The 11,919-nt window shown below is 40.6% G+C and overlaps 1 protein-coding gene across 4 annotated transcripts in view; it reads left to right on the plus strand.

Annotated features, from left to right (window-relative positions):
• LOC138960348 (centrosomal protein of 95 kDa-like) overlaps window positions 1-11,397 on the plus strand; it is a 28,727-nt gene extending 17,330 nt beyond the window's left edge. For all 4 annotated transcript variants that reach the window (XM_070332227.1, XM_070332228.1, XM_070332229.1 and 1 more), the window contains 13 exons: window positions 391-493; window positions 724-788; window positions 1,005-1,190; window positions 1,701-1,917; window positions 2,573-2,665; window positions 2,938-3,013; window positions 4,011-4,112; window positions 4,529-4,701; window positions 4,950-5,024; window positions 5,668-5,820; window positions 8,114-8,247; window positions 8,645-8,729; window positions 9,080-11,397. In XM_070332227.1, coding sequence (XP_070188328.1) covers window positions 391-493; window positions 724-788; window positions 1,005-1,190; window positions 1,701-1,917; window positions 2,573-2,665; window positions 2,938-3,013; window positions 4,011-4,112; window positions 4,529-4,701; window positions 4,950-5,024; window positions 5,668-5,820; window positions 8,114-8,247; window positions 8,645-8,729; window positions 9,080-9,244 — 1,627 coding nt within the window. In that variant the 3' untranslated portion in view covers window positions 9,245-11,397. The remainder of the gene's footprint in view (window positions 1-390; window positions 494-723; window positions 789-1,004; window positions 1,191-1,700; window positions 1,918-2,572; window positions 2,666-2,937; window positions 3,014-4,010; window positions 4,113-4,528; window positions 4,702-4,949; window positions 5,025-5,667; window positions 5,821-8,113; window positions 8,248-8,644; window positions 8,730-9,079) is intronic.
• The last annotated feature ends 522 nt before the right edge of the window (window positions 11,398-11,919 follow it).

An 11,919-nucleotide genomic window follows, 5' to 3' on the forward strand; every position in this document is an offset into this window, starting at 1 on the left:
CCGAACATGTCTGTGTGCACGTTTGCGCGCAATAAAGATCCCATGTTCACAGTTAAAATCTCAGTGCTTGGAAACATGAATGCGCACATACAGGAAAAAGAAAAGAAAATTGGGTAGCGTGGTACTCTATGGCAGCTGGCTTTCCCCAGTGAGAAAGCCGCCCCACTTTCCATGAGGGGAAGCACACAGGACTGTAAGATACCTTATTCTTATCCTTAACCATAAGATATTTCACTGTTTGACCTCCCTGGGTCTGAGAAGTCAATACACTGATCAACTGCTTACTGAGAACGAGACTACATTCATTCTCATTTCAAATACTGTAGTCCTTTTCCCTTACATTTTGAAAATTAAAGCAAGATTATTTAAACTTGCTTTCTTTTCATTCAGTCAAGAGCGACGACAAGTGCCACACTCAGAAGCTCATGACCTTGCTCGAGAATTGAACCTTAGTCCTTCACCCCGTCGCTACCAAGGAGGAGAATCGAGTGAGGTTGGTACTTTCCTCCGAAATAGTACACTGTACTGGGACCAAAGCACACATAAAAAAAGTGAAATGTGGGGTGGAATGTGATTTGCAGGCAAAGAAAAGGTATGAAAGCTGTAAAGTCTATGGCTTGATGTAAGTTCTGTTGATTAAACTTATCTATTCCTCCTGGCATTAGAGGACTTGGACAGAGTAAAGGTTGTTTTTCATCACTGTGGTGTTTGTTTCTGTGACAGGTGCCACTTGGTGGCAGAGAGCGCAGGCAGGTGGCATTCCATGACAAAACCAAACCTGCTGGGAGGTAAAGCTTTTTTTTTTAACACCTTTTTCTTTTTCAAAATTTGGCATTGTAATACCTGCTGTGTTTGAGTGGATTGGGGAGAGAGAAGGATGAAGAAAGAGAGAATGCGTGTGTGCGTGGGAATGTGTCTGTGAGCATACTAATGGTACTTGCACAAAGATAAAGAAGCCAAATTGAATACATGAATGCTGCACAGTTATCTTGCTTGTATTTCAGAGAGAATATTCCTCCCAAGACCTACACAATTCCCCCCAACACAGACTACGCTTTAACTTCCCCTGGTCAAGCAGTCAGACCAACAAACAAACAGCGACCTGGTAAAAAGTCGCCCTCACGCATGGAGAGGTCTCGCCCTTCCAAAACTGAGGAAAGCGGACAGAATCTTGGCCGGCTGAAAGACAGGTACCTGATTTAGATTTGTGTTTAGTGATAGATATTAAAGTCTCTGTTTGACAGGTGAAATTCCTGGAAAAAAATAATCAATTCATTTTGTGGATATTTAAATATATAAAAATGAGAGATTCTGTTGGAAAGATGAACTTTCTGAAAAGCTACTGCATTGACTTTAGTGATATATGTGAGTTGCCATTTTGTTAACCATCTGTTTTTGGTTTTTTTACTTAGCACTTTAGGATACAAGTTGAACTTGTAATGAGCCATGTGTTTGGTGTGTTACATGTGCTTTACTTTGGACTTTTTGTCAAATTTATAATGTTTATGCATTTACCTGAAGTTTCCAGTCTACTCCTTGTGAAGCCATCAATTTGCTTGGTGATGTAATGGATATGTTGCATGGTTTCATGACCCATTCTTGTCAGTCACATTTTGTTTTCTTTCAGCAGGTTTGTAATAGAAAATGTTGAAAGGTAAATCTCTTCGCTTGACTGATTTTCTGTTTTGAATCCCTTGCAGACTTGTGGATGCTCTGGCTGATGTACACAGCACCGGTAGTGAAGATGAGGGGGACGGTGTCCGCAGACGTCGAGCAGAAAGTAAAGAGCAGCAGGCCAAAATGTCTTCACAGCAGGCCAAAATGTCGTCAAAGCTGAATGGGATGGGCAAACCCACCCTTGCTGGTGCACATCGACGCTTGGAAACTGAGGATGTCATGTACAGCCGCCAACATGATGTAAGGCCATAGGAAACGGGAACCTATAACAATGTACTGTTGGGTGAAGATTGAAGCTTTTAGCTCTCAGTCAAAATCTATTTTTAGAAAAACACCAGCTTGGACATGATAGTTGAAGATGCAGTCAGTTTGTGTGTGTGTGTTTGTTACGTTTGTAAGTAGTACCAGGAGCTGCTTGACCGTCTTGGTCATTCACTTCATTAGTTAAAAGTTGTATTAGTTAGGAAAGAGAATATTGAATAATGGTAAGTGACCAAGTAGGAGGAGGATAGTTGTACTGTTGAATTGATAAGTCTGTTATGGTTTTACAGGGGGAGGAAGATATTGTTAAAATGAACAGATGTCTCCAGAATGCCTGACTTTAAGGTCTGCAGGGCACTAAACTGACTATCTTGTTGCATAGATTTATTTAGTTGCATGTTACTGGTATAACCAGTTTTTATGAGCAAAGAAACACACACATGAACTCAAATTGCAAATAATTATTTTTGATTGTAAAAATGTGAAAGACAGTCTTTCCTCGTGAAAATTGACCAAATGTTTTGCAAAGTAGAATTCACACTTTCCTTTTTGATACAATATCTGACACTCCATAGGCTAGTGCTTCATCTTTTTGTGTACTCTTCTGATATAACTAGCATCATCATCTTTTCAGTATTTGAAAAAGCTGTATGAGGAGGAGTTTGAGGACGTTGTGGAAGAGGTCAAACATTTGGTTCAGAAAGATCACAGGCTAATGAACGACATGGTGAGTTTTTCAATGTGTTTCATTTGTGTGCAGATTTCAAATTTTATTGTGACCAGTTGTGATTTAATGCAGTACTTGTGTAGACCTAGTGTAATTGATTTTGTAGAATGTGTGTTTATGATTGATTCAGTAAAATCAGTGTGTGTGTGTGTGTGTGTGTGTGTGTGTGTGTGTGTGTGTGTTTTATGAATAAGGCACAAATTTAAGACATTAAGGGCATGACAAAAGTTCACTGGGTTATGTATCTCACTATTTGTGATGCCTGTTTTCAGGAAGAGGAATACAAGAAGCTGATGGTAGTGGCGGATGAGGCCCCGAGGAAAGCCAAGCCTTTGTCCAAAACTAAAGGTAGCTCTTTACATACTTACTGGCTTTTTACCTATGAGAGCAATATCACTTTCCTATTAAATCAGTCGGTAAGCACTAAAAGTTTAAGTATCTAAACCTGCTTTAAGAGCCAGTCTTCATAAGGCCTGTTATTTTTGAGTCACTTGAGAAAAAGTGACTCTATGTAATCGGTCAGTGTTAGTCTGTCCGGCCGGCCGTCCGGCCGTCCGTCCGGCCGTCCGTAGACACCACCTTAACGTTGGACTTTTCTCGGAAACTATCAAAGCGATCGGGCTCATATTTTGTTTAGTCGTGACCTCCAATGACCTCTACACTTTAACGATGGTTTCGTTGACCTTTGACCTTTTTCAAGGTCACAGGTCAGCGTCAAAGGAAAAATTAGACATTTTATATCTTTTCTCGGAAACTATCAAAGCGATCGGGCTCATATTTTGTTTAGTCGTGACCTCCAATGACCTCTACACTTTAACGATGGTTTCGTTGACCTTTGACCTTTTTCAAGGTCACAGGTCAGCGTCAAAGGAAAAATTAGACATTTTATATCTTTGACAAAGTTCATCGGATGTGATTGAAACTTTGTAGGATTATTCTTTACATCAAAGTATTTACATCTGTAGCCTTTTACGAACGTTATCAGAAAAACAAGGGAGATAACTAGCCTTTTCTGTTCGGCAACACACAACTTAACGTTGGGCTTTTCTCGGAAACTATAAAAGTGACCGGGCTCAAATTTTATGTGAACGTGACTCATTGTGTTGTGAATAGCAATTTCTTCCTGTCCATCTGATGCCTCATATAATATTCAGAACTGCGAAAGTGACTCGATCGAGCGTTTGCTCTTCTTGTTATGTAGAGGTTACATGTTGTGTCTCAGTGGATATTCAAAATCTTGCTCGAAGTTGGCTGATCATGAAAAATGCGAGCTTCAGCGAGGCTTACAAAAATTAAGAAATAATTGTTCAACCGATCATCATTCCGTGATTTGCACTTCCCACAGGATACTTGCTGCCAACGGCCAAGAGGAGCAAACCACAGGGTGCCAAGGCTGCTCAGAAGAAGGCCAGTGGAACAAATCAAGTCAAAGTTCGTGAACGTCCACGTAAGTTGTCTTTGTATGTGTGTGTGTGCTTTAGTATGGTACTAAACTTGTCTTCGTTCACTGAAACTTGTGTTTGAATTGATGAAGGTGGCAAATAGTTAAAATGTTTTAAAGTTTTGTCCACAATCCCCTTTTACAATGAGTGCTTTTATTGTGTAATTTGATCTAATATGATATGTTTGGCGGCATTAAGCATTACACATTCATCAGACAAAGGTGTGATGGGATACCTGCACAGGAATTTGCCTTCAAATGTGTGTCAACATTTGTTTGGAATGGACTTACTGGTGTTCGTACAGCATGTGATGAAATACGCAGCTTTACAGCTTGGATAGTAATTGTGTTGTATGTTAGCAATGTTTTAGCAACGACAAAAAATGTTCGTCTGTAATCTGTAGAAATTGTTAACTCTTCAGTGGCAATTGGAGAAAATGAGGAGTTGATGCCTGTTCTGATGGAGGAATTCCCACACCTCTACCTCTCTGGGCAAACCTGGCATGAGCTTTGGCGGAAAGGCCTCAATCAGATAGAAAATCTCACTCAAGCTTATGAGGAGAACAAACGCCGCAAGAGCAAGGCGCAGGCTCAGGTGAGTGATATATTTGTCTGTTTGAAGTTCAAAGAGGAAAAATCTTTCTTTTGTTGTTGTTGACAAAGCATTTGAGAGTAATATTTTCGTGTGTATAATGTTAAGAAGAGGAAACATTGTTTGCTTCTGTCTTCTTTTGTTATTTTACACAAACTGGCTTTTGCCTGGTGTTTAAAATATTGTCTGTCACAGGGACGATGCCTTACTGTACCAGAGGTGGTTTGAGTGACATGTTTTCTGTCTTGCAGCTGGAGGAAGCAGCCAGGAAACATGAGATTTTGGCAGCCATTGTCAAGAAACAGCTGGAGAGCAACCATAGAATGGTATTGCCTTGAATATTTTTTCATTGCTCATCAATAATATTTCATACTTCTGCTGGTGATTTATTGAATACCACAATTTATAATGAGAGAGAAATTCATATCAGTAATAAGCAATGTGCAAAGTCAGCTTCTTCTGTCAAACGTTCTTGTTGCTTTTAAAAAACTAAGAAGCTTTCATTCTTCTTTTTTTTCTCATTACCCCCACACAAATGCAGGCAGTGTGAGCCTGTAACCCTGTACTAATCTCTCAAGTATGATTTTGTCGCAACGGGAGTGTATGGCTGATTGTTCATTTAAAATTGATTGTCAGTTTTACTGATTGAAAGCTTTCTTAAGTGAAGACATTTACACAGAAAGACAAATGAGTGAAAGCACACAATAACAATAACAACAGTTTTTTGTCCATTGAAATGATATATTGAAATGGAAAATTTTCTTTGATACGCCTGTAATATAAGAATTATTAGGACGTTCAATAATAAGACAAAAACACATGGTTCACATATTATAAAGAGGGTGTGTAATTTAGGTTCACATATTATAAAGAAGGTGTGTAATTTAGGTTCACATATAATAAAGAGGGTGTGTCAGTGTCGCACACGAGTTGCACATCACACTTGAAGAGCATAATGTGTTCGTGCAGCATGAGGTAAAGGACCAGAAGAAACAGCAGCTCACCCTGAAGAACAAGCTTCATGAGAAGAGAGCACAGTCAGCGCGTGCTCGGCGCTACTACAATGAGTACCAAGTCAGGTCTCGCTCCAAGATGCTGAAGCGACGCACCAGAGAGGAACTGGTAAGCTTCCTTACCAATCTGATAAACAAGGGAAGTAAGCGCTCTAAATGCATACCACATGTGTGATAGAGTAAGTCAGAGTTATGCGGAACCTGAGAGAACAAGTATTGAAATGAACAAGCCACTTTCATTCTCACTTCATTTTATGGCATGAGATGCTGTGGCATTTTAGGCAAAGCATGAAACTACAGTGGTACCTGTGAGGAAAGAACACCTTTGGGACCAGCCCAGTGTCCCTACAAGTACAATGCAGGTGGCCTGTCATGACAGGAATGTTTTGGTACAGTGAGACCAGCCCAGTGTCCCTACAAGTACAATGCAGGTGGCCTGTCATGACAGGAATGTTTTGGTACAGTGAGACCAGCCCAGTGTCCCTACAAGTACAATGCAGGTGGCCTGTCATGACAGGAATGTTTTGGTACAGTGAGACCAGCCCAGTGTCCCTACAAGTACAATGCAGGTGGCCTGTCATGACAGGAATGTTTTGGTACAGTGAGACCAGCCCAGTGTCCCTACAAGTACAATGCAGGTGGCCTGTCATGACAGGAATGTTTTGGTACAGTGAGACCAGCCCAGTGTCCCTACAAGTACAATGCAGGTGGCCTGTCATGACAGGAATGTTTTGGTACAGTGGGACCAGCTCAGTGTCCCTACAAGTACAATGCAGGTGGCCTGTCATGACAGGAATGTTTTGGTACAGTGGGACCAGCCCAGTATCCCTACAAGTACAATGCAGGTGACCTGTCATGACAGGAATGTTTTGGTACAGTGAGACCAGCCCAGTATCCCTACAAGTACAATGCAGGTGGCCTGTCATGACAGGAATGTTTTGGTACAGTGAGACCAGCCCAGTGTCCCTACAAGTACAATGCAGGTGGCCTGTCATGACAGGAATGTTTTGGTACAGTGGGACCAGCCCAGTGTCCCTACAAGTACAATGCAGGTGGCCTGTCATGACAGGAATGTTTTGGTACAGTGGGACCAGCCCAAAGTGTCCCTACAAGTACAATGCAGGTGGCCTGTCATGACAGGAATGTTTTGGTACAGTGGGACCAGCCCAAAGTGTCCCTACAAGTACAATGCAGGTGGCCTGTCATGACAGGAATGTTTTGGTACAGTGGGACCAGGCCCAGTGTCCCTACAAGTACAATGCAGGTGGCCTGTCATGACAGGAATGTTTTGGTACAGTGGGACCAGCCCAGTGTCCCTACAAGTACAATGCAGGTGGCCTGTCATGACAGGAATGTTTTGGTACAGGGGGACCAGCCCAAAGTGTCCCTACAAGTACAATGCAGGTGGCCTGTCATGACAGGAATGTTTTGGTACAGTGGGACCAGCCCAAAGTGTTCCTACAAGTACAATGCAGGTGGCCTGTCATGACAGGAATGTTTTGGTACAGGGGGACCAGCCCAAAGTGTCCCTACAAGTACAATGCAGGTGGCCTGTCATGACAGGAATGTTTTGGTACAGTGGGACCAGCCCAGTGTCCCTACAAGTACAATGCAGGTGGCCTGTCATGACAGGAATGTTTTGGTACAGTGGGACCAGCTCAGTGTCCCTACAAGTACAATGCAGGTGGCCTGTCATGACAGGAATGTTTTGGTACAGTGGGACCAGGCCAGTGTCCCTACAAGTACAATGCAGGTGGCCTGTCATGACAGGAATGTTTTGGTACAGGGGGACCAGGCCAGTGTCCCTACAAGTACAGTGCAGGTGACCTGTCATGACAGGAATGTTTTGGTACAGGGGGACCAGCCCAGTGTCCCTACAAGTACAATGCAGGTGACCTGTCATGACAGGAATGTTTTGGTACAGTGGGACCAGCCCAGTGTCCCTACAAGTACAATGCAGGTGGCCTGTCATGACAGGAATGTTTTGGTACAGTGAGACCAGCCCAGTGTCCCTACAAGTACAATGCAGGTGGCCTGTCATGACAGGAATGTTTTGGTACAGTGAGACCAGCCCAGTGTCCCTACAAGTACAATGCAAGTGGCCTGTCATGACAGGAATGTTTTGGGAAAGATAATAGACAGAAGGACAACAGAAGATGTCCTTTGATTGGAGGCATCCTTTCACCTGAGGGGCCTCGCATGGCAGGTACCACTGTAACACCTCTTTTAAAACAAGCTGTCCAACAAGTGAAGGAGCCAAGAGACCATTATGCTGAAAATGAAATTGTAATGAGTTAAACAAAAGGGCGGTAGCAAACTGTGATTGTTTTTCCTACAAAAAGCATTGTATGCCTTTGTTGCGGAAGTCATAGTAGAAGTATGTCTTTTTTGTTTGTGCACAGATTTTCAAGAATCTCTTCAAAGATGGGCTGGCGATCCAGAAGGAGAGGATTCGGGATGTGCAGAAATACGCCAAGGAACAGAGAGACAAGAATGCACTCAAACGCCAGGATGAAATTGATTCCTTGGAGAACTAGTATCCTTTCACTGCCATCGCCAGAGTTTTTGTACACTCAGTAAACAGTTAAAGGCCTTTCTGCAGTGTGATACTATTATTCCAAATTAGAATCTAAAACATATGATTTAATACAGTTTGTTGCCAAGATAAGTCCCTGTCAGATCAAATGTTTGATTATGCATTTTTTTTATAGATTTGTGACAAAAAGTTTAATTGCCGGAGCGACAGCTACAGTCTGCTTTATGATTTATTTAAGATGAGATTTCCTCCGTTTTGTGTAATACTATTAGACGAGAGATGCTGCAACAGTGAGTCATGACTGCAAGAAGCCAAGACTCTTTTGTTTTACAATTTACTCCTGGTGTATCTGACAAAATCCTCCATTCTTGTTCCTACTTTCCTTGACTCTGCACAGCTACCGCGACCAGTTTGAGATGCTGGTTGGAAAGCTGGTGCAGGATCGACAAGACATGTCGTCCAGAGAAAAGGCCCATCAGAGGGTCAGTATTGAACTATTGCTGCTGGATTTCAGTTTGGATTCACACTCATGATCATTTTCAAACAAATTATCAGTTTGTATTTTGAATGCTGCTGGAAATGCTCCTGATAAAAGGCAATGGCTTCAGGTAGTCTTGGCCTGTGGCTAAACTTGACATTTATTTTTTGTTTTTGTGTTTTGAAAGCATAGCGAAGGAAGAGCACAAAGTAATTGTTATAATAGCTTTAAAGCTACAACATATATTGTTCTGTCTTGCAGCCCTATGTTTCCCTCGGGGAATCCATAGGCTCAATTAAGTAATTATACTGTTCTGTAAGGAAGAATTCATTTTGTGATACGCTTTACTAACAGGTGCTGGAACAAATGAAGAAAGACCTACGCCGAAAGATGGAGAAGGAAATTGGTACCATTCAGTCTGAGATGTTCCGTGATGACGATGATACCTATTTCCGGCAGTTGGAGGCGGACCGTCTGCGGCAAGAGCTCCATGTGGCCAAATTCCAGGTCCGGGTTTAACCGGCTCTACACACCGTCCGTTCAGAGCTCAAAGACTGCAACTGTGATGTGGTTCTCACCCTGCATGTTCAGTTTTGAATCCCCTATCCCCTCCCTATCAACCCCTCTCCCCAAATCCCACTATAAAACGTCCTTTCAAACTATACGCATGATTCCTGCCTGTCTTTTGAAGCTTTAGGGTCTTACTTGGCTTTAGAAAATTTTGTTTTTCAAGAACGACATCATCAATAAAAGGGGCATGCAAATAAAAAAGCCGTCCAGTGCTTTTTCTCCAATTTTTCTTTGGAATCTCTCCACAAAGGTTATTGCATCTGCAACAAGATGTCATGTAAATTATTGGCTTTTGTGTGTGCTCTTTCCCTCCTGCTTAATTTGAAAACACTCTTTACTACAGTATAACTTTTTTTTATTGAAAATTCATTCTTTATTTTCTTGGTAATTGTACGATCATACCAAGCCTCAGATCCCCACAATGTTGTTTAATCTTTGTGTGTGCTGGGAACACAGTTTATACATACAAAACTTAGCACACCACAGTGGATAACACACCTTTTTCACCATGTATTATTGTTAACCTGATGATTATGAAAATAAAGAAAATAATGCAAAGAAGACTGTACGTGTCTAATTTTTGAGTGTTGCGGTGAAGAAATGAAGACGGATGTTTATAATGGCTAAATTAAATTTATGGTAATACATTCATTAGCAAGTAAGACAAAGATTTATAACTATTCATGCACAATATAGTTTGTTTATTCACTGTATTCCTATGTTACCAGGTTGGTTCTCTTGTCTTGTGTTCAGAATGAAAACAAACTTTCAGGCGTCCTTTTACGTTTTTTGTTCTGATCAGTGGCAGTGGTGCACAATCTGCTTAATTGATTGCTGATGAACTAGTTAAGTGTCTTATGGAATACTGGATTTGATTTTGAGGCTAATTATGACATTTGATGTTCACATTACCTATCGTAGTAGCCTATCTTCTTCTCTTCTTTTTCTGCGTTTCTAATAAATTATTAGCCTATCAATTATGTTTGGCTTTGGTTTCTACAGGATGTGTCTCATTGTCAGTATTATCTGTGATAAACTTGATTGCATTACCATTCAACTCATTGTATAGGCTCTTGTCATCTTGTCTTACATCTACAAAATGTATGAATCTGTAAAAACAAATGTTCCCACAAAGTAGATAGAAATGTTTGTATTATATTGCAAACACTACCTTTATGGCTCAAAAATGTTTTATGCCAAGTCTTGGTTTTGGTTGCAAGTTAAAAACTAAAAGGACATTTATAAAAACCTATCGGTTTGCATCAGAAATACAGGCGTTTGACAAGAGTTTCGTTTCCATTGTTGCAATCATACATTTGGACAACCAAAAATTCTTGCCACTCGACAAAAGGTGCATGGGCTGCTGACCTGTAGTAGGGTTGCTTGTAACTGCATGGGGGATTTATGATTGCTTACATGATGGGTTTACCTGGGATGGACAGTATCTTTGATTTTTTTCACATTGCTTTCTCAGTAGTTGAAATGTTGTATGTACATGTATACCACACCAAACCTGCTGTCATCGGGGTAGGACAACAATTAAGTTCATTGAGTTACTGTGGTAAAAATGTGATGTTCTCACTAAGAACTAATTCTGAATACTTCAGAGACAAACTAGCAACAACAACAAAAGGAACAGATGTAGCATGTATATATATATCTCAGCTGGGATATATGAAGGCATATTCTGTTAATCCTTTTTGCTGGTTGTAAATGTGACTTTTCAAAATACCCAGTGTTAGTTTGATTTAATAAGAGGACATTATTTCTGAACTATTTGTTTCCAGCCTTTTGAAATGAAATACAGGTGCAGTAGGTGGTTTCACATCTGTGTGCTTAGAGTGAAAGACAATTCTTCTGAATGTTAAGTAGTGAACTTGTCAAGTGACCGTTCTGTGTCATTGAATTATGGATGAAAATGACTTCTAAGTTTTGATGATTCATTTGTATATTTTTACATTTACATGTTCTTTAAACAATATTTTGACTGCTTGGCATTTACTGCTTGGGAATTTTCTTGCAAAATTTCAGCAAATTTGGAAAGAAAATACATTCAAATTCATGACCATACCCATTGCAAGAATAAAGAAAATGTTGGCACACTTTGGGATTGTGTTTGTGTGTGTTTGTGTGTGTGTGTGTGTGTGTGTGTGTGTGTGTGTCATGTGAGAGAGAGAGAGAGAGATAGAGAGAGAGACTCAGACTCAGAACTTTATTACAAAAGGATAAAGGTTTTAGGCAAAGCCTATTCTTCCAACCTGTCCTTTATACGACACATAAAGACAGACGGACATAACAAATAAAAATTCAATCATATAAGATATAGAAATACATTGTATGGATTGCAATATATGTGCAGTTAAGGAATTATATAAGGAGAACTCAAAAGATAAAGAGAGAGTGTATTCGCCTTTGCTTTTGACAACAAATCTTGTAGTCTGTACCTTTTGAATTTGTATGAAGAAGGGAGGAATTATGCCCCTTGTTGTTTTTGGTAAGATATAGGCCACTTCTGCCATTCCTGATTCGCATGTCATACCAAGAAAAAAACTTGTGTACGGTCATTACAATCAAATACAAGTGTGGTCTTTTCTCGTTCCAGTGTTGATCTATTGACATTTAGT

Source organism: Littorina saxatilis, linkage group LG2 (assembly GCF_037325665.1).
Source record: "Littorina saxatilis isolate snail1 linkage group LG2, US_GU_Lsax_2.0, whole genome shotgun sequence".
Classification (NCBI taxonomy): domain Eukaryota; kingdom Metazoa; phylum Mollusca; class Gastropoda; order Littorinimorpha; family Littorinidae; genus Littorina; species Littorina saxatilis.